General features: G+C 40.9%; 1 protein-coding gene across 1 annotated transcript in view; it reads right to left on the bottom strand.

Annotated features, from left to right (window-relative positions):
• Positions 1 to 27,539, bottom strand: part of C2CD2 (C2 calcium dependent domain containing 2) — a 47,011-nt gene extending 19,472 nt beyond the window's left edge. Inside the window, exons 1-10 of the mRNA XM_054973069.1 lie at positions 26,602 to 27,539; positions 24,794 to 24,892; positions 18,632 to 18,751; positions 15,143 to 15,247; positions 11,614 to 11,736; positions 11,014 to 11,134; positions 9,676 to 9,784; positions 7,519 to 7,580; positions 4,152 to 4,279; positions 3,002 to 3,173 (exon numbers count right to left, since the gene is read on the bottom strand). Coding sequence (XP_054829044.1) covers positions 3,002 to 3,173; positions 4,152 to 4,279; positions 7,519 to 7,580; positions 9,676 to 9,784; positions 11,014 to 11,134; positions 11,614 to 11,736; positions 15,143 to 15,247; positions 18,632 to 18,751; positions 24,794 to 24,892; positions 26,602 to 26,865 — 1,303 coding nt within the window. The 5' untranslated portion in view covers positions 26,866 to 27,539. The remainder of the gene's footprint in view (positions 1 to 3,001; positions 3,174 to 4,151; positions 4,280 to 7,518; positions 7,581 to 9,675; positions 9,785 to 11,013; positions 11,135 to 11,613; positions 11,737 to 15,142; positions 15,248 to 18,631; positions 18,752 to 24,793; positions 24,893 to 26,601) is intronic.
• Positions 27,540 to 27,560: the final 21 nt, after the last annotated feature.

Below are 27,560 nucleotides of genomic sequence, written 5' to 3'. Positions count from 1 at the left end.
TGATGTTGGGGTGGGGTGGGGTGAAGGCCTTGCACCAGTCCATCCCAGAGGAAGAAAAGTACCTCCGGAATAGAAGCCAAAAGAGATGTAACATTCTTTCTTCTACATCATCTTAGAAATGCTGTCCACATGATCTCATGCATTCAGTGGGTGGAAGATTATTTGGAAACCAAGGTGACATCTATGACCTTAATGAGTAGCCATGGATCTCTAATAGCTACCTTTTTCCAGGTGGAGAGATGGAGCTACTTCACACTGGGAAGGCAGAAAGCTCAGTCTTAGGGATACTTTCCTCCACTGAAGGAAAAGTGTTTCTTCAATGATTCTACCATGGAACTTCACTTGCAGAATGCCACAGTGTTTAGAGGTCTTTCAGAGACAATTCAGAATTAACTTCTTGACCGCATGCTTGCTCACAGTGGCCAGGGATTACATTAAGAAGGAACTGAAAAGCACTGGCTGCCACTGTGGCTTAGGTCACCACAGAAGCATCAATACATAGTCAAATTGTATTGACTTTCCATATGTTACTGGCATTCTACTGTTGAGCTTCCAGTTATATAGATTCACACAAAAGCAAGATTATGATAAGACAACTGCCATAGTTTTGCATCAGCATCTGAAGTTTTCTAAGGACACTGACCAATAGAATCTCATAATTCAGTTACAATGGAGCAAGTATCATATATTGACAGCATGGAGGAGTTCAGAAGAAGATCTGGGATATATACTCAGAGGCCTACTATGTTCATTGTTATGCAACATCCCAAATCAAGGATGTGAAGACATTCTGACGGCCCAATGTTCTTTGTAAATGCAGAAAAAATGACTCAAGTTCTGTAGTGAAAAGGTGATGACTTCACAGCCGCCGCCACCCTGACACACTGGAACTAAAATCCAGAGAGTGAATGTGGTGGCTGAGGAAAGCAGGAAGTTGCTGAATGCTTTAAGGAAATAAAATCCCAGGATTTTGATCTTACTGCTGCACAAGAGACCACACAATTAATTCAACTTCTGGAAGAAGGTAAGGACATCATCTGCTTGCCTAATGTGGCATTCTATACACTGAATTCAGAAAACATACCGATTCTGTAGCAATTAGGAGAGCTCTCTGATTTTGTCATAAGTATTAGTACAGTTAGATTCCATAAATGGCTTGTTACATAAACAGCTTGACTACCCAGAAATGAAACCCTGGATCAACTGGCACCAGAATTTTGTGGCATTATAATTGCATATGCTAAACAATGATCTACTAAGTGCAACTATGGTACAAGGGAGTTTATCTGAAGTATGTAAGCTGAGGTTCCTAGAGCAGAAAACAGAGGCCTATCCAATGCTGGAAAAAAGAAACTGTAGACAAAAGCATTCAGTATTACCCAAGAGGCAAAAAAATCCACAATATTAAGGATTTTATTTATTTTTATTTTACTTCATTTATACCTTGCCTTTCCTCCCCAATGGGGACCCAAAGAGGCTTACCTTATTCTCCTCTTCTCCATTTTATTCTCACAACAACCCTGTGAGGTAGGTTAGGCTAAGTGTATGTGACTGGTCTAAGGTCACCCAGCAAGTTTCCAGGGCAGAGCAGGGAATCAAACCTCCACATACCAATTCATTACTTTAGCCACTACACCAAACTGGCTCTCAGTGCTTCAACTTTACTGCACATGCTTCTGGACAAGCATCCAGAGACATGTTTCACAGAAAGAGTGAAGATGACGATGAGAATCACAATGACTACTCTTGATACCTGCTGTAAAAGCAGAGGAAGCCCTCTGTGCTCTGGAGAGTAGTACTTTCCTGAGAAACACCATGTGCAAAGACAGGCACAATGCATTAGAAATGCAGTCCGTGGAAAGCAGATAGTTAAAGAAACATCAGACTTTAAGTGACAGAACAACTGGACTAGTTGCATATCGGAAAGAATGCCAGGCTAACCTTACCTACATGTGGTAAATAAGGAGGTGTACAAACAAGTCTACTGAGTCAAGGTAAGAGGACTGTGGTCAAGCTCAGTTAGATGTTAAATGTTAAGAAACTGTATTACAAAGCTTGATTTTTTTGGTACCACTGGATAGGGGGGAGGAGGACAAAACCAGAATTAGTTAGCTCTGCCTGCTCCTACCACTGACAGTCTTCTTCCTCACCAGTCTTAATGGCTATCAGCTTCCACAGATGAAGTGTATTTGAAATTTATCAGTATTAAAGCATATTCTTTATCTTAGCAGCATGATTTTACTTGCTTATTCAACCAAACAAACAGTCTTCAGAATGAAGAAAGCACATTGTACTACCAATCCATGCTACAGCCCTTTCCACACAAATACAGCATTTCAAGATTTTTTAAAGTAAGTTGTTTGCACAGATGAGGCTCCTGTGTCCCCAAGTCTCTAGATAGCAGCATCATGGTCTTTTCCCTCCCTCCTCATTTTACACTTAAGTACATGACGGCAGCCTCAAATGGACCTATCCTCTATGAATGTATCTAATCTCCTTTTAAAGCCACCGATGCTTGTGGACACTTTTCCACCTCTCATTTTTTAAAAACCCCTCTGGCTCACAGTGCATACCTTAAGCATACAGAAAAGGCTTGGTATAAATTTTTAAGCTGTCTGGTTACAAACAAAGATTACAGTTTGGGGTGGATTTCATGTTAGCAACTTGTTATATTTTGAAAGACTGTTTCTTGTGCTTGTTACCTTGGGAAGTGTATATATAACTTCTCCTTTGCCCAAAACTGATAAAAGCAAAGTAGCAATCACATACTTTAAACCCATTCAAAAGGATATAGTTCTTGTATCTGGCCCTCAATGAAGCCATTCTACTATAGTTTACTGAAAAGATTGTTGCCGATTTGGCTTTCTGTAAAATTGGTAATCATATATCAGTGATAAATAAGTTCAGCAATATGTACCCGATTCTTGCCTTCACATGCAACTTTATATATCAAATGAAAATAAAGCTTCAAGCGCTGTCTTGGATTCTCATCTGTTTTCACCTGAATGCAGAGCAGATGATCTTCCTTCTATTAAAGGTTTTGTTTTCACAGCAGTGACAGTAGTGACCACAGTCCCACAAGGCATCACAGTTCGATCCTTCTCTACTTTTGCAATAGGAAACGTGGTTGGAAATTTCAAGTGTCTGGATTCAGAAGGTTCTATGTATGAGAACTAGCAAAAGAAAACATTTAGGATTTAAGAAGCATAGTCAGTGGGAAAATGTTGATAAATGTCACTTGTCTGATTATCCTTAAAAGCTACAGTGAGAAGGGGAAAAGCTGAAAGGTCCAACTCCACCAACGCTTTCTGAAATCACAGACAAGAATAAGTGCATTTTTATGCCTATTTCTTTAGACAGACCATGCTTTTCTCCAGTAGGGACCCAAAGCAGATTGCAACACTGTTCTCCCTTCTTCCATTTTATCCTAATAACTACCCTCAGAAGTGGGTTAAGCTGAGAGAAACTGACAGACCCAAAGTCACCAAGCAAGCTTTCAAGGCAGAATGGGTGTTCATACTTGACTCTCCCACTTCCTAGACCAACACTCATAACTACCACCACACTGGCTCTCTACTGTACAGTGACACACATCTAATAATAATAATAATAATAATAATAACATTCGATTTATATACCGCCCTTCAGGACAACTTAATGCCCACTCAGAGCGGTTTACAAAGTGTTATTATTACCCCACAACAATCACCCTGTGAGGTGGGTGGGGCTAAGAGAGCTCAAGAGAACTGTGACTCACCCAAGGTCACCCAGCTGGCTTTGTGGAGGAGTGGGGAATCAAACCCGGCTCTCCAGATTAGAGTCCCGTGCTCTTAACCACTACACCAAACTGGCTCTCTAACAAAAACTGGCTGGGTCAGGATCACAGTTGTGTGGGGAGGGACTGTGGCTTAGTGGTAGAGCATTTGTTTTGCATGCAGAAAGACCTCTGTCCAGTTCCTGGCCTCCGCAGTTAAAGGGATCAAATACTAGGTAACATGAAAGACCTCCACCTGAGACCCACAAGAGCCACTGCCAGTCAAGAGTAGATAATACTGATCTTGCCAGATCAATGGTCTTAGTGTAAGACAGCCCCATATGTTCACATGCAGGAGAAAAAAAGTAGGGAAAAAGCTGTAGAATTAAAAGCCTACCTCTGCAGAGACAAATCCTACAGTAGGACTGTGTCTGCTAAGATTGCTATTCAGTGCAAAGCTTCTTTGTCCAGAAGGCTGTTTCCTGAACAGATCTAAAGGTACAGTGGCCAAAGCAGAAAAATCACCTGAAAAAAACCAGAAATAACACATGAAAATAAGGTCTGAGTAAATATCAAAGTTTATTTTTTAATAAGGTTTAATTCAAATTTGAAATGTCCTAGGATTTAACAGAAGTGCCATCATCATAGTGGTGAAGAAGGGATTAGACTGCACTTAAGAGAGCATTCTATAGTTTTTGCACTTTGCGAATTAAAGTAATCTCTTAAATAACATGACAGAATGGCAGCACTGACTGGCACATTCTGGAATCTTTTTAGAACAATTTTTCCCCTGATGAAAAGTTTTGCAGAATTTGAAAGCTTGTACCCTATTTCATGTTATCTGGTTGGTTCTAGTAAAAGATATTACAAGGTTTTTGTTTTTGGATTTTGACTGGGACCAATGTCACCCATGACCTTTGTCAAGTGGCTCAATGTTTATAAACTGCAGACAGAAGAGAGCAGTGAGGCTCAGGAGTGACTTGCCTAACCTAGTGAAGCCATTTGATCCCGGGATCTGTAGTTCAGTCTCTTAGCCACTATGCTGTACTAGCTCTCTGCACTTATTGGTGTGTTGGGATTTCAACTTCTCTACACAGCAACCAAATCCCTTTGACCTTTGAGAGGTGAGCCACTTTCTAAGTCTTGGATCTTTCCAAACTATTTAGAATTCATTAACATGTGAGTAATTCTTCAGCTCAAAAACTACTGAGTAACTTATCCCATAAATGTAACAGAATTTATAAAAGAATTCTCCCTGCCTGTTAAGACCACTAAGCTAATTTAAAGAAATGGTTCTGTTTAAAAAAAAAAAAGAGAGAGAGAGACCCTCCTGACTCTGAAACTCACTGGAAACCAAAGCAGCTGGACAAATAGTCTTCTGCATTTCCCCTATACAAAGTCCTGCCTTTGAAGATGGCTATTTGCTGACCTGGCTTACCAAGCTTCTAGCTGCACTACTATGTTCTGAAAGTTAGCAGCAGCAAAGAGCTGAATTGGACATGCAACAAGTGCCTCTGTAAGAATTTCAGGTCCACCACCTGAAGCACTTCCCAGGCAGCAAAAGGACCCAACCACTCCTCAGAGTCACTCTAGAAATAGTCAAGAGAGTTGAAATCCTTGCCTTTGAATACCTAGAAGCCTAAAGGTGAAGGGCCGTTGGCAGCCACTACTTTCCAACACACTGAGGACATGAACACCTAGCAAGGTTCAAGCCGAAGGCAAAGCAGCATCCATTCCACTAGCTCTACCCTGCTTCTCCCAGCCTGCATTGCTTCTTAAGTCACTTAAAATGGCTGCAGTCAGCACTTAATGCTCAGCTGATATGGACAGTGGCCTTGCCAGTCCCTCAGCCAGCAGCTGATGAAAGGGGGAGCATTTCAAAAGTGAATGCAGGACTTACTGGTATGCAATACTAGCCTGTTCTAGCTTACTTTCTCCTTTGGCACTAGGACATGTGGCACCCTAGCATAAAAAGGAACCATATTTTTATTTTTTTCTTCCATAATTCCACCCCCCCCCACCTGCGCCAAGCCACAGAGAGCAATTGAAAAGCTCAATGTTGCTTTCGAACCAAAAATATCCATTCTTATCTGTGGAGTTTATTAGGCTGGTGTAGTTAGCACGCTCTTTATAACTTAAAAGTATTGCTATGAAACTAGTGGCACACTGCTCAGTTTGCCTTTCCCATCACTATTTCATCATCCCTGTAACTGGAAGTTAGAGATGGGTATAGGCAGCTGTTCAGTGACAGAAAAGATACATGAACCGAACATATGAACTTTCCCTGTGTTGTTAAGTACTTTGAACAATCCAATAGAGAATATTTTACATTATTAATGTTTCCAATTAATGTATGAAAATATAAAAAAATAAAAGTGGTGCTTCCTTGAAAGCCTGTACTGTTTAGATGTCTGTCTCCTCCCATGCTCACTGTGCCTTTTTATAAATTCTACTGCAAGATCATCAGTCTTGTTTTACATAGAGTTAGCAAAGGGAAAAAAAAAGGAAGGGCAGGGGAAGAAACTTCAACCGAAAGGAACTGAGTAACCAAAATGGCTGAGAGAAAAACTTATACACACAAGTGCCACGACCAATGCTGCCATCCCCCCGCCCCCCAAAAATAAGTAATTAATAAGGTTTCAAGAATTAAAAGTGTATAGTTAAAACAGTATCATTCAGGTTCCATACCTTCCTTACTGTAGAAATTCTTGAACAATTGCACCCATATATATGGGTATATTATGCATTTACAGGCATCTTAAAAATGACCAGATACTGTTATATACATCAGTATACTCTTGTAATGAAACACATCTCAACCATGAGGCCATTCTTAGTGGTTTCTGTTTTAAACATACCATGTATTGTAGAATGCCTAACCAAGCACAAAAAAGATGTAGATACTCAAGGAGCAAGTATGTCCCACTTGCCCACTCAAATAGAACAGGATTACCAAAGAGGTGTTATTATATACGATTACTTTTCAGTAGTCCAGATGTCTAAGACCTCTATAAGACAGGTCAGAATAAATCAGGTGTAGAGCCACAAGGTATCCAGAAGCATCTCTTTTAGATAGAAACAGGCCAGTAACCCAGCACTGCCTCTTTCAACTAGCAGTAGCTCTCCAAGGTCTCAGTAAGAGAGTCTTTCCCAGTAGAGCTACTTTTAATTGAAATTGCCAGGGAATGAATCAGGGCTCTCCAAATATGTTATTTGGCTATGGGCCCTTTCCCTGTTAAATGATGGCCATCAAACTTCCAACAACTTGTGAAATGAGAGGAGGGAAGCAGCATTATAAATGCTTAGGTATTTTAAAAGAAAACTACTCAAACCTGATAAATCAACTGTACTTGAGTGCTGGTTTGTGGGACAATTACATAGGCCAGCCATACTGCCATACTATCAGACAGAAGCTTAAAGAGGATACTCAAGAACATCAGTGTATAGCAACTACAGACAGAAAGAAGCATTATGAACTCCCTCCAGAAAGTGGCAAAGTTCAGTTCCTCAAACGGAAGTAGTGAAGCCCTTCAGGTCTCATGAGGTAAGGATCTATTTAATTTCACAATTGTGATTTCCTACAGAAATATTTGATTGTTGATTATGTTTATGTCACTTCATGAATTTTTCAGAGGTGTGTGTAAATTCCAGGAATTAAGTTATGCATGATCTGAATTTATGGTCAAGATCAGTAACAGGTCAGTATGTTAGATATTTTTGCAAAATAAAATTAAAAGCATGAAATGAATTGTCTATATACTTACTATCAATTTCCCCATTCTCGAAGATCTTTAATTGAAGATCTTTGGATTTGGCATTCAATTCACTGTAGAGAAGCAAAATTGTATTAAATGTTCAGATAAACATAGTATCACACTTTTAACTGCAACTGCAACCTACATATTGGGAAAAGCTTCAGTTGCAGAATTTCTGCCCATCATGTAACTTGTTAAAAAGTATGAAGCACAGCCTTATGGGTGCTCGGGGGAGGGACAACATCTGCTTGGCCACTGGTCATTATAACAACAAACACCAAGTTTAGCAAAGCAAATCTCTGGCGAGACCATTGCAATGCCTTTACCCATAATGAAATTGTAAAAAAACCTTAAGTGTTATACACACAAGTTGCAAGCCTCAATTAATTTTAGTAATTTCAACACCCTTAAACCTATTAAGCAATAAAGGGAAGAAATACAGATAACACTGTAGCTGCAGAGATATAAGAAGCACAAACACGGTTTGAAACCTAATTTCAGAATGTAGGAGGAAAACAGGAGGGTTTCAAAGTGTTATTTTCAGTTGATGAAAATAAATCATAAAATGAGAAGTTGACTGTCCCTAATGGGAAGTTAAAAGATCACTAGAAGGGCTGTCAAGCTCAGGGTCTCTCTCTATACATGCTGTTTTTTTAAGAAGTTGGGTATGGGTTTGCCAGATCCAACTAGGGTTCCCAGCAGCCAAACAACAGTTATTAAAAATTAAAGGAGAGTTCAAATGGCCTCAGAACGCCTCTGCAGGGGGGAGAAAGGACTCTTGCCTCCCCCCTCAAGCGGTTTTCCCTTGTCAAAACAGCACAGGGCAAGGGGATTTCCATGTTTTTAATTGCTCCATGTGGGGCAGCAAAAGCAGAGGCACCCCTCCTCCCTATTTTGAAAAATGACTTGAGGGGGGAGGGGGAGCCCTTCTTCCCCCCTGTGGTGGGGTTCTGAAGCTGTTAAAAGCCACTCCCCATTAACAGCCATTCCCCGCAGCCACACAGCAGCTGTGGGAATCTGAGTTGGGTCTGGGGAACCTGGACCCAACTATAGAGAAAAGCTTAGAACAGGTCTTCAGTTGGTAGGGGTCCTAAATTCTGGAATTCCAGAACCAATCAGAACACGGCTTGACAAGTGTCAGCAGCTGATTGGATGGAACTTTCCTGGGTGAGTATATAAGGGACAGTTGAAAGAGGCAGTGGGGAAGCTGCTGAGAAGGCAGCAGACCTTCAGGAAGAAGAAATGAAGCAAGACCTTTGGGTCTTACCCGGTCATCACAGTAGCAACCAGTATTTTTCCCACCCAAAGATGGAAACCGTATTCTGTGACAATAAACTAATTTAATTACTACCCTGCAAGCCCTCTCCAGACAGCAGTAGAAATCCAGATATGACTGTTAGATGAGTGGTGGGGTGGGGAGACAGAGTGAGGAAGGTGACCCTAGGTTACCAGTCTGCATGCTGGTAAAATATAAAGAAGTGGGGAAGCAAAATTAGTACCTAGAGCAGCTATAATGGAGAATACAGAAGCCACAGGATTAGAAACAAGTTGGCTGCTCTATTCTTCTTCTCAGCCCCAATAAGGCATAACCAGTGTCTGGAGACCCTGCTTCTCCCTTATGCTCATCCAAAGGGAATTGTATCAAATTTTAGAAAATAATATTGGGGGGGGGAGCAGGACTACCTGCTGTGTCACTTGCTGTAAGTGAAGCCACAGTTTCTTCCCTGTAATTGACACATCACTGCCATTAGCACTGCCACACTTTCAAGCAACTAAATATTGCCCTTTGATTATAGAAAACAGGCTATTTCTCACCAACAGATTGGAGTTCAGTGCTATCAGGATCCTGCTAACAAAGCAGTGCTTTTTTGCATTAAAGAAAACATTGTCAGGAAAACACCTAATTCTCCTGTTGGAAACCACCCATCTATACAGTCCTGTTTCAGAGACAATAATGGCTATTGTTTAATAAAGTAAATAATGATTGAGAAATTATTCCCAGCATCAGATCCAGTAAATGTTTTGTAAGCATCACTTCTGAAAGCTACATTTTGTTTTTCTTGTTCATAGTGGAATTTGCAGAATACATAGTATGACATTTTCATTACTCTTAACTAATAGTCTGGAATCCATTACTCTAAGTGTGTTATTGAAATCAGTACTTACAAAATGAACTCTTCGTTCCAAGATAGGTCTGTGGGATTATTGGCTACAGAACTGCAAAACTTTTGCAAAGGATCATTGAGCTGTATGACACACACTGGATTAATATTGTCTATCAGAAGGAAAAGAAGAAAGCTCCATATAGAACTGCTCTTTTTTATACTTCTCACACTCTGTATGCATTTCACATTTTGTGCTTCCTGACAACCAGGTACAGCTTTCTTCTCAAAACACTTACCTTTTTCATTGTTGCAATAATACAAGAAATTCTGTTCAGTTGGGGAGTATAAACTGTACCAGCTAGGTCTGTATTAAGGTGTAAGGTCAAATAAATGAGGACAGTTTATTAGAACTGGTTGTGCAGGAAGTTCAGTCACAATTCACGAGCTTAGAATACATATACATGCACATGTACAGGGGATTACCAGTTCCCCATTATGGATGGGGGAATGCTCTGTGTGTACAAGGGGAAGTATTCATGGAAAGCCAGAATGAAAGCTCTTGTTTTCCAATACAGGATTTTGAATAAGGCCCTTAAAAGCCAGAAATACAAGTATGAGCTAGAAGAACTGCTTAATGTTTTCAAACACTTTGAAACTCTGGAAGTTCTCATTAGACATCATCTACCTAGGGCTTAATTTAGAAAAATGTGGCTAATTATTCCATTTTTTACAAACATGACTGTTCAGTAATGTACATCACTGACATCAATTCAATCAAAACTCAAAGTGCACAAAATAGGAGTAGAAACCAATTTAAAGAGCAGGCAAATGAAGACAGGTGGAAGTTTCCAGTTTACATATATAAGGAATTTTTATCCTTAACATTTGCCTGCTCTAAGTATGCAAGCATGAGCATGTAGAGGCTCACAAAACCTGATGGACAAGTTACTTGCCAGCTCTTCAAAAGTATACCTCACAGTGCTGTGGCCACTTGTATTTTGGCTTGATTGCTTCTCTCTTTACTCAGAATTTTTAAAGATGAATCTTTTCATAGCTCTGAAAAGTAGTGCTTTGAGGAGCTACATATAAAATAGTCCTTCCAGTTGTCAATCAATACAACAGGCACAAAAGGATATCAGTTGCACTGTTGACATGCCATAAAAGAGTATGTACGTGAAATGTCCTGTTTTCACATTTAGAATCCAGATGGTTGAGAGAAATGAGTTCAAAACTAGGCAAGAAGTCTACATATTATAGAAGCAAAGACTGACAGGATCATTTTCTGGGTTTATGGGATATCTAACTCTCACTAAGAAACATTTTCATTAAGATCCAATGCAAAAAATGCTGGAAGAATACTCTCTTTGGAGTGGGATGAACAGCAAAGAAGTTGTTTTACCAGCAGTGCTTTGACTGGTCAGTGAAGCTTTGACGTTTTTCATGAGCAGCTTTAGTTCATGAGCCCTTGGAGGTTTGGGGGGACTGGTGCCCTGAGGGAGAGTTCCTGTATTTTGTACTTTCTGTCAAAAAGATACAATACAATTAACGCTATTGTATATAAATGTTAAACACTTTATATTATTAACATCCTTTGCCTTAAATAATACTTTAAATATTAAATAGCACATGAAACCCATGAATTAATCATACAGGCACATCCAAGGCAATGAGTAATGAAACCTTATGAGCAATAAGGTTTACACTGGAGATTCAGTTTGGCATAGTGATTAAGAGCAGTAGGACTCTAATCTGGAAAACTGGGTTTGATTCTCCACTCCTCCACTTGAAGCCAGCTGGGTGACCTTGGGTCAGTCACAGCTCTTCCAGAGCTCTCTCAGCCCCACCCACCTCACAGGGTGACTGTTTTTGAGGGGATAATAATAACATACTCTAAACTGCTCTGAGTGGGTGTTAAATTGTCCTGAATAGCTGTATATAAATTGAATGTTATTATTATTTTAAAGATGAACCTGTAGTGGACCATTAACACAAGAATTACCTGTATTGCTTCTACATCGGTAGTTTTTGTACTCAAAATCACAGAAGGAGATGCTGAATTAATGAGATTCTGCAACACACCCTTAAGTTTCTCTGATGCTGTACTGTTACCATCTTTTTGGACCTAGAAAGAGAACAGCTGAATTGCTTAAAAACCCAGAAAGTCACATGGGAGAAAACTTTCACCACCTTCTCTTTGAATGTGCAACTTGGCTCACTTAAGACTTCTGAAACTATTTGCTCTATGAGAACTCACCACAAAACACACTTTTGCTCCTCTTTTTGTGCCAGTGGAATGCTAAGCCAGGATTGTATAGGTTGTGACAGATGTGCAGACATCAGGTACCTTCTATCCTTATAATATACAGTCTAATGCAAAGCAAAGTAGATGCTTGGGAAGTGAGCTAACATACAGTATGGAATATAACTGGAGGCTTATGCTATAATGTCCAGTTCACAGAGTACCACAGTAGCGTCAGATAAAAGAAGAAACCCCACCTTTGAGTTTTATTTCATTCCTTCCCTGTTCTAATGGGTTAGGGTGGTAGGTTACAAACACTTCACTCATCACCTCATAGTTGTGTCTGAGAGGTTACACAGAGCAAGAAGAGGCATCCAAGGGTCACCTACCAAAAGCTACCAAATAACCATATGCATTTACATATCATATTACAGCCAAATGAGATATAAAACTAGGAGGTTAAATTATGATTTCCTATCTTTTCAAACTTTTAATAGCAAACATTGGTTGGAATGAGGGAACTGAGAAAAATTAGACTGGGATCATCACATTAGGGAAAAATTCTACCCAGTACAAGCTTTCTCCAAAGCTATTATTTGCCGCAATTTAGTTACCTTTGTATTTCCTCTACTGGAGCAGATACAGGTTGGGGTCGATTTACAATACGGAATAAATTGGGGAAAGGGTTAACTCCATGATTCATTTATGCTTCCCTCTCCTCATGGCTGCTATTTAAAAAGTTTAAAGAAATGGGAGACCTGACCCAGCTCCATGCCTTATCTAGTTTGATCTCTGTTACACATAATAGGCTGTGTCATTTTTATTGACTAATTCATTTTAGAATATTTATAAAGAAAACTAATGTTGATTACTCATTTTAAAATTGCCTGATTCCAAAAGTTTGATTTTGATTATATCAGTAATGGCATGTTATTTCTACATCTAATTCAACTTAAAAGATTTAAGTGAGGGACTGTAAGACCAAGCTGCTGAACAGAAACACTGCATTATTTGTAGAATCCAAGACCGAGGGAACTGAGTAAATCATCAAAGCAAGACTCAAATTCTACCCTGTACAAGGGTATGAAAAGCAGGACCGGTCAATCCAGCATTTTCACACTATCAAAATAATCTTGAGGAGAAAAGTATGGAACAATAAAGTTACTGGCTTATGAAACTGTAAGTATTACATTCCTTACAGTCAAGGAATGCTAAGAGCAGACTGTAAAACCACAGTGTTTTTGATTAGAACAACACTGCCAGTGGTCAGAAAACAAGTAGTAAGTATTTGCCAAGATCCAGAGCAGAAATCACACTGATTGGCATGCCTCTTGGCAAGCCCCTACTACAAGTCATTAGTGAAATTGCTGATCCACATTGCTCACAAAAAAGGGTCTGCAGTCAGAATGCTGCATGTTCAATACCTGCCAACTAGGCACAATGAACAACCTTGAGAATTTTCAGTATTTTACGGAAAAGTGAGTGCTTTGCTTGAGAAGTCCAAGTCCTTGTACAGAGAGTGATTCACATGCAACATTGTCATTCATGGATGACAATATATTTTTCAAAATATGCAACTAAAAGCTATACCATCCTCCTTTTAAGACTGTAAGACATAGGACATGTCTGGAACATATTGCTTGTATCCTCAGAGTGTTTATTAAAACTTGAGTTCTATATGATTTTTATTCTTAAGTGTTCTGCTGCAGTAACTTAAATATCAGCATTAGTTTGGTTTTCCTGTTGCTAATTATTCAGTATTATACTGTGCCTGGAATTCAACCCAAACCCACCTTATCATCTTGTATCTTATGGGGTGCTACTCTGGTGGTAGCCTTTTAGGGAACTGACACTGGAAAGGACTACTTAAAAGCCCATGTGCGCAAGACGACTAGCCACTGTGGGACCAATACCACACCCTATGAACTTGGGGGGGGGGTGTTGCTGCACTCACTGCAAACTGCTTTTCAAAACTTTAGTTTTAGGAGTGACTTGCTCTGTGGTTGAGCAGACTGCTCTTTATAGGTAAGGAAGTTCAGCTGGGTGTATGGAGATAGGCATATTCCTCCATATTGTGGCTAATAGTAAGATATTTTGCAGCTGTTACTACAAGGGCAGCAGTGGCTTTTATTTACTCATGCAAGTCACACGAACAACCTTTAATTCTAGCCCTTTAAAGGTAAATTCTGAAGCAGCACACTGAAGGATTGCATTTATACATCCAATTTCAAAGCATATTCGCTTGGAAGCAAAGAGACTATTTTAAAGATGAATAGGCACCATTAATCAGTTATTGGAAAACTTTGACCAGTCTGATCTGCATTTTATTCAAGAATGTTTTAACCTTGCTTTTCCACCAAATCAGCTCTCACAGCAGCTTAAAGATTTGGGTATTTTTAATCCTTTATTTTGAGTTAGACTAAAGTAAACTAAACATGATAAATAGCAGTACAGAAACAAGCAGAAAGCAGTTACAGCCAAACAATATTAATTCCTACTAAAAGCATAAGTAAAGAAGATATACTTAAAAGTGCAGACCAACATAGAGAGATACTACAACCTAAGCCCAATTATTTCAGTGCTGAGACTGGAGTAATAGGACCGCACTGTTAATCTGGTATCTAAAGGTAATTATGACAACCAAGAACATTTGTTTTAGGAGAGTATTCAGCAACTGAACTTCAAAAAAAATATTCTCTCTCAAAAAGCTAGAGACTGAACCTGGGACCATCTGAAACTTTCCAAGAGTTGTCAGGGAAACATTCCCCCACACAAAATAAAGCCAGTCCTCAACCGGGGACTTGGCACACAGATGATCTCAAACTCAGAGATGATCTACTCTGAGGCTGAAAAATAAAACTTGAGGATGCAGGCCTCCCTGCCCTACTCTCCAAACAAGTAAGGATTTGTCTACTTTGTCTAAAGATAGGGGTACCTAGGAAAGTAAGTTTAGTGCAGTGGTTAAGATCAGCAGGACTCTAATCTAGAGGACCAGGTTTGATTCCCCACTCCTCCACTTGAAGCCAGCTGGGTGACCCTGGGTCAGTCAGAGTTTCTAGGAGCTCTCTCAGGCCCACCCACCTCACAAGGTGATTGTCATGAGGATAATAACATACTTTGTAAACCACTCTAAGTGTGGCATTAAGTTGTCTTGAAAGGCAGTATACAAATGAAATGTTATAATGGGCCTCTGATGATGATCTCTGATTAATATGGAAGTAGTTAGCCTTTTACGTATTGATAATCTGATTTTGATAAATTAGATATAAGCAACTATTAACAAACATACCTGTTGCACTATTATCGGCTTGATTTCTGTGTTTGTTTCTGACGTGTGTATGAAAGACCACTTGACCTGGATGTCTTCTTCTTTGGCTTTCATTGAAAGTTCCAGCTGTTGATAGATTAAATTTGCCACTTCAGTTTTGCCAATGTGAACAGACTTAAGCTTCAGTCCTAGGCACACTAACAGCAATTCAGCTGTCAACTACTGCACTTGCTAATTGCTAGTTATATTTTGTGCTATTCTTCGCTTTCAACAGGCAAACAGGCTTTAAAAAAAAAATCTTGCCCTTTTCCTGAAGGACCCAAGATTACTCAACTTATGTCAACAGGCAATAATAATACAATGACAATCCACACAGTTAAACATCAATATATCTAATTCTCAATGTGGCCAAATCTGTGGATACTTAAGTCCAAAGACTGGAGCCATGAACAGACAAGACAGATCTTTCTACAGGATTGCACCTATCTGTAAATGTTGTTCATTGAGTGTTCTTCTGTGCAGGCCCACATGGAAACTGCACACATGGGACTGCACAGAAGACATGATGATGAAAACCAAGTTAGCAGAAAAATCTGAAATCCAAACAAAGCAAAAAAACTGAGGGATTAAAACTCCCTCAAATAACAGAAGCAGTGCCAGTAGTTTTAAGAAACAAATGCCCTTTCAGTGGTCATTCTGGGGGTTGCTGAGCAGCCACAAGTATTACCAGCATTCACGTCTTGGTTTCTGCCAATAAAAGATAAGGGGAGGGAGTAAAGCCCTTTCCAGGAATGACTGCCCTTTGAAGGAGGATTCCCTGGAGCCATGACCATCAGCAACCATTGGGTGCCTTGCTACCACATGACTTGCTTGTCTCATCCAGTCCTGGCTGCTTGCTACTGTTCAACAGTAACCACCCCACAAAAGCCAGTGTGGTTCGCAGTTAGACTATCAGACTAGGATCTAGAAGACTCATGTTCAAATGCCCACTCTGACATGAAAGCTTGTTAGGTGACCTTGGGCCAGTCACACACACTCAGCCTAACCTCATTCTTAGAGTTGTTGAGGACAAAATGGAGGAGTTGCTTTGGGTTCCCATTGTGGAGAAAGGTGGGGTATAAATGAAATAAATAATAAATATAGCTGAAGATGGGAGGCAGGTGAAAGATAGGTGGGAAGGAGAGAAGAAAGCAGAGAACGATGAAGTTATAGGGACTGCCAGGAGAAAGGAAAGAAGGGAAAGTGTGTAGAAAGAGATACAGAGGAAAATGAGATACCCACCCACAGGTCCTTGAGGGTTCTCTATCATGGAACTGAGCCTTAATTTTCACCAGATAAACGCTGACAGGAGTAGGGAAGCTGGTGGGTGAGGAGAGCAGGAAAAGAGCAGGATAGGGAAAGAGGAAATGATGGGGGAGAGGAAAATGTAATGGCCCCTGCAAGTCCTTGCAGGTCACCTGCTTATTAATAACATGCCACAATAAAGCAAAGCTTGTTTTTTGTGCTAGTTTTCATCATCTCCTTACATAGCAGTTCTTTGCAACTTTTCCTGTTAAAGATGGTACCCATTCTTGGGCAGGCCATTTCATGAGGCTGTAATTGTGACTCAACAGGATCATGTTATGACTGAGACAGATCAAACATTTCAGATAGAACGGAGGAGGATGGGATCAGAAAGCAGAAACTGGGAGGAGCAGTGCAACTTGTATAGATACAAAAGTCTGTTATAACTTTTTCCATGTCCTGGCATTTTGGGATGTGCGTGTATGTTGCTTGTTTTTCTGCCCTAATGTTCATTCTATGCCAAAGTTATCCTTCATATTTTTTTATACCATAAGAGCATATGCTTCCTTGATTAGCTTTTAATAATGGCTGCTTCTTCCTACCTTGTACAATATTAGCTTACATCCCAAGGAGGGCAGGGGGCCTTCTGAAAGCCTTTGGGATGTAAGCCAAGAGCAGCTTCAGCCCATCTTATCACTTGTTCTTTATACAGACATCAGGAAGAAGAGAGAAGCTAGCTAAGCGGGTAGGATTCTCATCTTGCTTCTCTCTCCTTCCTGATACCTGTATAATGAACATATGGTGGGATGCTCCAGAGCCCAGAGAACGTAAGGCCACTGTTAACATTGTATCCTTGAATTAATGTGAATGGGGGAACTAGGAAACTAGTGTCCCTCTTCATACCAGCACAAGATAAATTTGCTTGTTAACAAGCTTTAGACATATCTTCATTCCTACTGTGTTTTGAATACCAGGTGAAATATCCCAAATTATGGCATTAATACACTTATCAATTTAAGCTTTCTATGCCTATCTATACCCAAATATTCTGTTATGCTGTAGAATACCATTAAATATTATATTTTAGTTTATATGAGAAACCCAAAAGTCTAGATTACCAGTTTTAAAAAAAAGACTAAGCTTTGACTCTAAAAATAAGAACAACTGTGACTGAGATTCATCCAGACATACTCATGACAACAGACGTGCATGTTTTCTTCCTTCCCTGTGACCTGAGCAGTATCTTCAAAAGGTTGGTCATACTTGTAAAGACAGGAAAATAAAATTTAGGCTTAAAAAGCTATTATAGGTCAGCAGGTTTCAGACTCTCAGTTTATGAGACATTTGGAGATTTCTCAGGTATTAGCGACAGCACAGAGCTCTGTAAAAGTTTTCAAGCATCTAAGCACTACCATAAAATTCCAAGGTGCTTAAGAAAAATAGTCCAAGAGAGCCTGATCTCATCAGATCTCAGAAATTAAGCAGGGTCGGCCTTGGTTAGTAATTGGACGGGAGACCTCCAACAAAGACCAGGGTTGCAGAGGCAGGCACTGGCAAACCACTTCTTTTAGTCTCTTGCCATGAAACCCCCACCAGGGGTTGCCATAAGTCAGCTGTGACTTGAGGACACTCTCCACTCCAAGACAACCAGAGATCTTTTTTTTTTTTGCATCAAAGTGATGTTGCCACCTCTGGCTTAGGAAACTCCTGGAGATCTGGGTTGGTGTTTGGGAAGGCAGGGAAGTAATGTCACATCCAGTGATATTACAGCCTGGTCAAACGTCAGCTCCAACGCTTTCCCTTCCTAGGACGTCACTTCCTCCCACAAAAATTCTAATTTTAAATTTGTTTCCTACCTCATTTTCTCTGCCTTTTCTCTCACTTTATACTACTTGTAGCTTCTCAATATATGTGTTCTGTATGTCATACTTACCTCTTTATCCTAAATATTTGTGCTGGTATAACTGGATAGTAGCCATTTACGTTTCACTCAGCCTAAAAACCTCTCCAGGTTTTCCTCTAATGGTTAAAAAGAAAAACCCACTCTGAAAGAGGCAGCATCCAATTCTCACAATCCCCACCAGCCTTCAGCCATCAGTTTCTACCAGTCTTTTATAGTAAGCCATAGGAGAAATGGAAGTCCCAAAGCCTTCACCCTCTATAGCCACTCTAGGCCTTCAGCTTCCTCTATAGTAAGATTTAAACAAAGAGAATTCAAAACATTACCTGCAAATGAAATGGTGACAGTTTTACACTGTAAGACTCACATTCTGCAGGGGTAAGTGAAGGATGGGTCACATTCACTATAAATTGAAAGGCATTTCCAGCTATGTTACAAGATACCACCTGGAATAAAAATGGAACATATTTTAGTTCGACAGTGGGCACATTAATAAAGGCAACAAGTGAGAATTTATTTCAGTGCTAAATTATTGGTATTTCTCAGCACCACTGTTCAACAGTTGACCATTGCAGTACATTAGTAACATAGAAGGAATATAGGACATTCCCCTCTTTTACAAACCAAGCCAGTCCAGCATATTGTCTATTTCAGCAATGTAAAATTTGTAGATTATTCTGAGGATTAAAAAACCAGTGAATTTCTGGTATTATTATGACAGTATGAAAGTATGTAATGAAAGTTTTCTCAGTCAATCCTTCAAACTACTAGAAAATAATCACCATATGTCTGATCCATGACCAGCATAAACCCATATGTCTGATCCATGACCAGCATAAACCCACTGCTTTCTAAAAGTTTTAGAACAAATTGAAAGGGTTTAATTGGACAGAACACACACACATAGAGCAGGACTATAGTAGCAAACATTTCCCAGCCTACCTGCTGGCACTGCAGAATGGCAGGGGACTTGGTCAGGCATGACCTCGGTGGTCCCCGTCACTCAGGGCGAACCTGCAACAGCCAGGCCAGGCAAGTGCTCTTTGGATTCCCCCAAACCCCTTAAAGGGAACCTGAAAGGGAGAGAGTGAGCCACCCAGTCAACACAACTCACTAGGGGTGTGCAATTCGGTATTCTGATTATGTTAAAAATACCGAATCAGGGCCGTTTCAGGTTTTTTCAGTATTACCGAAACTTTTTCTGAATACCGAAAAATTTCGGTAATACTGAAACAGATTGCCGAAACGATTCGGCCATTGTTTTCAATGAGAAAACCTCCTGGCTTTCCAGGAGTCTGGGGGGGCATTATCTGTCCAAATCACACCAAACTTGGTGGAGACCTTCTACTAACTCTCCTCTAACTACCCCCCAAGTTTCAGAAAGATTGGACTTTGGGAGGCCAAGTTATGCCCCCCCAAATAAGGTGCCCCCATCCTCCTACACACTCCATGGTTCTCTATAGGGAAAAACAAGTCATATTTCTAGGTGGCTTGGGGTGGCATTTTGCAAGCAAAATGCACCCAACTTTCAGGGGACTTGCTCCCAGCTGTCCTCCCACTTTGGGGGGCCACTTTGGGGGGCCATTTTACGGCATTCCAAAGAAGGTGCCCCTATCCACCTCCACTCCACTATTCCCTATGGGGGAAATAAGAGAGGCTTGTCTGGCTAGGGGTGGCATTTTGCATGCAAAATGCCCCCAACCTTCAGGGGCCCATCTCCTACCTGTCCTCCCACCCTCCACCAAGGCCCAAGCTGATCCCACTTTGGGGGGCCATTTTATGCCCCCCCAAAGGTGGTTCTCCTGCCACACCACTTTGTCTTTCTACTGTGGGGAAGACTTCCACACCATAGAAACACATGGGATTGGGGTTGCCAATGGCCACAGCCACAGTCCACCTGCACCCAAACTGCTAAATACCACACACACCCTCCCCAAAACCTAACCTCCCCTGTTCTGTGGCCAGCCACTTTCTATTGATTCCTGTTATGGGAAAATCTCCCGCAGCAGGTTAGCCTCTAACCTCAGAAAAAACACATCACTTTTTGATACAGATTTATCTAGTAGTATTTTCACCATCTTCTTAGAACACCAAAGTATGTTGTTTTACTTGCTAGCTTTGCAGTCACAGATTAAATAAAGCTGGTCTTGGACTGAAAGATCAAACAAAATCTTATTTGCTCTGAAGTAAATATTTTCATCCTACACCAAGAAACCTCCACCATTGCCTGCACACCTATATGGCCATTAGCAAGCACAAGAAAATTCCCCCTTTATTACTTTCCTATGTTCAAAAAAGTTAATGGCAGAGACTGTAACTTTCTCATACCTCTGGCCTTTCTTTCTCAAGATACCTTCTTTCCAGAGAACAGGTCTGTCTAGTTATTCCTATTAACTATCTAGTGCTAGTTTACTTTTAAAAGGAAAAGAAAGCTTTCACTTAGTCTATTTAACCACTCCTCAGGCATCACTTTTCAATTTGCCACTAAGTAAACCATCAAAACAAGGAAAGCAGTCAGGGACATGCACTTGAATTGGAGCAGAAATCTTCTCCAATGCTGCGATTAATAGTTCTAAACAAGTTTTACCTTGGCTGCACATAAAAAAATAATGGGGCATGACTTTCAACATAGCTTTCTTCAGAAATTTTAAAAGCAGGAAAATTGACAAGATAGTTCAAACATACACTCCTATAAACAAGACAGATATTAGCATACATTACTTCATGATTATATTGTTTGAAAATTGCAAAATGTGCCTAAAATCTTTCAAGGTGGCCTTGCTCAGGTTGAATTTACAGTAGAACTTATTGCAAGATATGGCAGGTAATAATAGTTTCTAAAGTATTTTACTTTTACAACAAGCAACACAGTGAACAGAAAACATGGCTTTCCAAACCAAATACAATTTCAGTTTATTCAAGTATGCATAACCCAGCAAATTGTGTGCTTGGCCTCAGAAATCCAAGGCATTTCCCCTTAGTTACTGAACCATCCTTACAAGATTTGATTACTTGTTATGCAAGGGCCTTTCTCTATGTAGAGAATTATCTACATTGCACAAGCTGTCTTGTGGAAGTTAGTTGGATAGTTCTGTTTTGCCCAAGTTGGGAGTTAATTATATATATGCCCTTTTCAATTTATAATCTTCTTTTAGACTATACTTCAAGTTTTCCCCTTCAGCCCAAAAAACAGGCTGCTCAAGCCTTTAAACAGGGCAGGTTTGCAAAGTAATGAGTGAATACGCTGCACAGTAGATACTTGTCTCCAGTTAACAGGAGGTAACTCAGATAAGCCAGGTTGCTCCGGTTTCAAAAGACTATGACTATTAGGAGATAAGGAACAGCATTTCTCATATATCTACAGCATTTGCTTATGAAAGGCTTTTTATACTGCAGCTAGGCAGATATGAAACATATATTGCCATAATCAGCATCCCAATCACTTTTAGACAACAGGCACCAACAAGTATACAATCAGGCCCACAACTAGGTTAGAATTGCAGATTCTATCAAGACAGAGTGCTCAGACTCTGGGCTTTTCTTTCTTTCTTTTTTAGTAAGGCTCCATTCTGTAAAGTCAACAGGGGTCCCCCCTCCCCATACAAGTTGCTAACCATGTGGTTTATCACCCATTCAGCAAGGGAAGCAAACATACCCCAGGATACAGCCTACAGTAAGATACACATTGGTTACTTCTTCATGAAAGTGTCGCTGGGTTGTTGTTTTTTTAGCATCCACACATCATTATATGCTAAAAAAAGGGAAAGCCTTGCTTTGCTCTTGATTTTTCCAGAAAGATCACAAGATGGGTCTGCATGCGGTACGGATGGGAAGGTGTGCAGTTTTAAACATCCCACCCAATCTGCACCATTTTCTTTGCCTCAGCTCCTTGCAGCCACCATTTTCCCCCACCCCACCCCACGCCATCATAAGGCTTTTAAAAAAAAAATCAATAAATGTGCTAAATCACTGAATTTCCAAATCACTTTTATTTAAATAAAATCTAGGAATTCAGAGGAACTAGCAGATCTTAGCAACAGATCTGTACATTATTGCACTATTATCACAGCAATTGCTGATGAAAAAAGCTCTGAGGTAGCATGTGGAGGAAAAACGGCAGCTGATGGAGGTAACTGCACCCAAAGCTCCCACATGTGTGCACTGTTGCCAGTGCAAGCTCCTCTTCATTTGCAGAAGCAAAGAAATGGAGAATCCTTGCATTGTGGATACATCTTTTGCTGCAGCAAAAACATTCAGAGATAATCCCACCAAATTTAGCAAGCAACAACATGTAATAGGACAGCAGAACAATGACTAGTTATTTAGCATTTGCAGATTATACAGCAGGCTTGTATAGCTTGTGACCTAACAAGCTGAACACACACACACACACACACACACACACAGAGTTGCTCACCAGGTGCTCAACACCCCCCCTTTTTTTGCCTTCCATTTAGTCTGTTTTTACACCGCTGTTACTTGGTTGATCACAATTCATAGCTATAGCACTGCGTTCAACCTGACAGTTCACAAATTGTGTAGGCCTCCTGCTCTTAGCACACTACTTGAGGGAAGTATTTTGGAGGGTCTGGAGGCTATGTAATGATGTCCCCATTAAGGTCTCTGATACTGAATTCTCCACTGTGCCACCAATTCAAGATCTTGGGTCAGGCCGCAGTAACATATGGAGTCTCTTCTTGAGATTGTTAGCTTTATTTCAAACAGACCAGATATTTAATATTTCAAGTCTCTTAATAAAAGAGGACTAAAAAAATTACTGCAAATGCCATGTACTGATAAATACATATAAGCTAAAACTCTCCCATTAAACATAACTTATTTTGTTTTCTCAGTTACAGCCAATATATCATTTTTCAGAGGTAATTAACAAAGATCAAGCCTTTTTCCACAGCTCCTTACGAATTGTATTATCTACCTAGAAATGAGAAATATGGAAGGAATATAAAATTCAGATCTGCATATTCTTTCAGAATGGTGAATAGGATTTGCCAAAAAGCCACCCACTGTGGGAGAGGACCCTAAACACATACAAAGTATTACATTGGTTTCCTATAACACATCGATCAGGTCATAGATCCAGAGGAGTTAGCCGTGTTAGTCTGTAGCAGCAAAATAGAAAAGAGTCCAGTAGCACCTTTAAGACTAACCAACTTTACTGTAGCATAAGCTTTCGAGAACCACAGTTCTCTTCATCAGATGCATCTGACGAAGAGAACTGTGATTCTCCAAAGCTTATGCTACAGTAAAGTTGGTTAATCTTTAAAGCGCTACTGAACTCTTTTCTATCAATCAGGTCCACATTCCTAATGCCATATGATTAGGTGTTCTCAAACAAGGCACTGATTATTTATAATTAATTCATTTAATAAAGTCAATGTATAAAGAATCCTGTTAGCCAAATATTAACAGACTCTCTTGTAAAGGTTTCAATTGTATATTAGGCGTTTCCAGTTTCACGTTTGTTTGTAAAGATAAGCCAATTCTAACCACAGTAAGAAAAATACACGGAGGAATTTTGTTGCTCTACGATATTTCTTCAATCAATAGTTTCTGTATTGATAAAATCAAGTGATTAACAGAATGGGGAAACTTACACTCTTTTCTAGATAAAAATATACATTTAATAATTGAGTGAAAGTATCCAGAGTGCTACTCTCTTAGTTTAGAACTGTTGGGAACCACAAACATTATTAAGTGAACTTTGTTCTGGGTGTGTCTTAAGCCAAGAAGAGCAAGAAAATACAGAGATAAGACTGCAACCCTCTTCTCAAGAACCAGCCTACAAGATGAAGACATACCTTGGCCCACTCATGTGTAGACAGGCAGAGATTGTACCCTTAACCTGTATCCTTTACCCCTCCTTCTGGTATTAGTATCTTTGCTTGCAAGATATTCTCCTAACAAACACCAGCAAAGACTTTGAAGTCAAAAAGGCTTAAGCTCATTTACCTTTCAACAGAGACACTAGTCTGCTTCCAAAATTCTTGGCCTACCTGTGTGTGATGGTGACCAGTCACCAACATAGGCTAGTTTTCCCCCCTACTGGAATGATTTAGGTAGGTTTCAGTGAGAATAACAGGCTTTCACAGAATTAGCCTTTGAGATGTTGCAGTAACAGCCAAATCTAACTGTGCCTTGATTCTGCAAAAAAAAAAAAGTGTAAGCCATGCAAGCAAGCTTGCACAAGAGAGAATTCTTTCTGATATTGAGTTGCTGTTATTTCACAGACATTCTGCACAAGCGCTTTTACCTTCTCTGTGCTAGTGAATTTAATAAGAGCAATGGTGTGCATTGACAGAGAAAAGCCACTATAAAAAAATATGGAATTGCTCTGCTGGAAAAAAAGAGACATAAGCATAGTTTCTTAATTGCCCATGAAGTCTTACAGGCATCCCTGTTTAGAATATTAGAAGGGGAGGAAGAAGCACTCTTCAAACTAAAAACCTGCAGGGAAAAGCAACATTTACCTTTTCTTCAGCAGACTTTACCACATTTACAACTCGTTGTACCACAAGTTCAAGAGTCTGAGAAGCTTCATCTTCTTCAAATGTAAACAAGCGTGAATCCTGGGGGGAAGTAGCATGCTTATTTTACTGACAGCCCTCTTAAAACTAAAATAGAAAGTTCACAAACTATTCTAAACTCAAGCTATCCAAATACTGGGAGTGCAAGAAATAAAAAATAAACTATGATTAAAATGACACACAATATTGGCTAAATGAAACACTCTTCTACACAGACAGGGTAACTATTCAGTATTGCAAAAGACAAAAGTGTTCCCCAAGCCAGAGGAGAAATCTAATCACTGTAATCACATTCATTGCAATAAAGTGCATTTAACAGTATATGCATTATATGCTGTAAATCAGTGTTGGTTGTTACATTAACTTTCTGTCTCAGGCTGTTTTGGAGAAGCAGCAGAAGCAAAGCAGGATTTTATTGGCTTCCTGATGATGGCATTGTTTTGAGTTTGGAATGCTGGGAGAGGGAGTAAAACACATTGCACTGCCAGGCAGTGAACTCATCAGAAGAGGATGCAGTTGCTCTATTGGAAAGGATGTCCGTACGTGTGCAAGGCATTGTTACTTTCCTATCAGTTTTCCTTTAGTTTTCTGACTTCCTATCCCATGACCTGCCTCCTAATTTACAATCTGATTTGTTATTTGAAAAGATTAAGGTTTACTTGTTCAGATTACTGAACAAGCTGCAGGGATGTAAATTAGATGACAGAGTAGGGCAGTTGAAGGGGTAAAATGAGTAAGTGCTCTCTCAGTGTATAAAACAGTGTTCAAAACTAAGAGAACATTAAGGAATAATTCATTCTACTTGTTCGTGTGGACTTTCAGCCAAAAAGGTCCTCGACAAAACCAAAAGTTTACAAGTTACAATTCAATTCAAGAATAGTTTAAAAATAATCAAACCAGAAGAAACCATCATACAATTTGTCAATTTCAACCTAAAGGCCTTCTGAAATGGAAAGGTTTTTAATATGAAAGGCCTCAAGGAATGGAACCGCTTTCATCCCCAGGTGCAGGGAGCCACAGGATGGCACCATTTGGGCATCTCTCAGAGCTCAGGCAAGTTGATACATGTGGAAGCAGACCTTCAGGTACTTGAACTCGAGCCATAAGGCTCTGAAAAGGATGGGGCCAGTAACTTGAATTTAGGCAGGAAACAAACTAGCAGCCAGTTATGTGCTCATTATAGCAAGTATCAACCACCTTGTTTTGTATCACCTGAAGTTTCCACTGCTATTTCAATACTGTTCCCCTACGATATGTCAGTGATTTAAGGAGAAAGAAAGCACCACTGATTCTGAGGGTATTTAAACTGAGGTTAGGACTGCGCTACTGGATTCAAATGTTAGGAATGCACCATGTTCAGTTGAAGCATTTCCTAGGTTTCAGTATGTTTAATCTTACTATACAATACTGAGTGCCTCTGGGGAAAGACTCATTTCAAGGAAGGCACCTGCTATCAGAGCACAGCAATCCACTATATCTTTAATTCGGTGCAACTACATGCTTATTTGAACGTCTAGGTCACCTTGAAGAGAACAGCAAGCAATATGATTAGAGCACAAATCCCTGAATGACGAAGCCTTCAGCACTTTGGGGGAGCATGCCACCAGTAGGCTTGGTGCTCAGACTGCTAACGTTCCTGACTCCTAATACCGTGCTACGAAAACTGCCAAGAGGGCCCCCCAAGAAGTCGCTGCCGGTGCCATTTCAGAATTAAGCATGTCCAATGCAACGGGGCGGGCGGGAACCCTTACCTCCTTTAGCTTGGCTTCCCAGTTCAGCGCAGTTATCCAGGCTTTCTGCCACTCGCGCCTCCAGCTGCTCAGAGACAGCAGCCAGGCGAAGAGCGAGTCCTCGTCCTCTGGTACAAGTTCCGAAGGGGGCGAGGGAGGCGGCTTCTCGCCGCTTCGCCGCAAGGCGCTCAGGCCATACTGCACCAGGTAGGCGGCTACGACGGCCAAGGCAGCCACGAACAGGGAAAGCAAGGAGAGCCACTGGACCTCGCCCAGCCAAGCCATGACTGACCATCCCTAGCGCCGGCCGGTCCTCCCGCCCCTCTCTCTAGGCACGCTTCACATGGCAGGTTGCCTCCCCGCCTGCAGGTACTCCGGCCGTTTGCTCCCCGGCAAGCCTAGAAAATCCGTTCTCCTCCCGGCAACAGTTGTAAACAGCGGGCAGAGGAGAGACGCAAAGGTGTCGAGAGGCTGAGGAAGGACATTGGCCTCCCGTCCGCGCGGCAGAGGCGGCGAGAGTCGCCTCTCGGGGAAGGAGCCGGACAGCTGCGCCCAGGAGCGACCCACGTCACAGGACCTGCCCCATCGAGTCGGCGAAAAGACGCAGACGCCGCCCGCCCGCGGAGGCCGGCGTGCGTTTAATAAGCGTCGCAAACAAAGCAAACTTCCCAGCCCAGAAGGCGCACAGCGTAGAAGCGACGCTTCGGCGGCACACCTGCCTCGAAAGGGTCTGCGCGGGAGCTCCTGCGGCTAGCCGCATCCTGCCCCTATCGCTCCCGTGCCCGGTTCCGGCCCTGCGAGGACTGCGGATAAGCAGAGGGACGAGGTATGGCGCCAGAAGCCCGGGAGGTCTGCCGCCGCTCCTGCATGATGCCCGGAACCCACCGCGCCAGACCCAGCTTCTTCTAAACGGGGCTGCCCGCAGGAAAAATAGGGAGCGGCGTTCCACCGGGACGCAGCAGCAGCAGCCTCTCCTTATT

Source organism: Eublepharis macularius, chromosome 3 (genome assembly GCF_028583425.1).
Source record: "Eublepharis macularius isolate TG4126 chromosome 3, MPM_Emac_v1.0, whole genome shotgun sequence".
NCBI classification, from domain to species: domain Eukaryota; kingdom Metazoa; phylum Chordata; class Lepidosauria; order Squamata; family Eublepharidae; genus Eublepharis; species Eublepharis macularius.
Note: the sequence above shows the minus strand (reverse complement) of the source record. Positions and strands in the feature narration are given on the sequence as shown.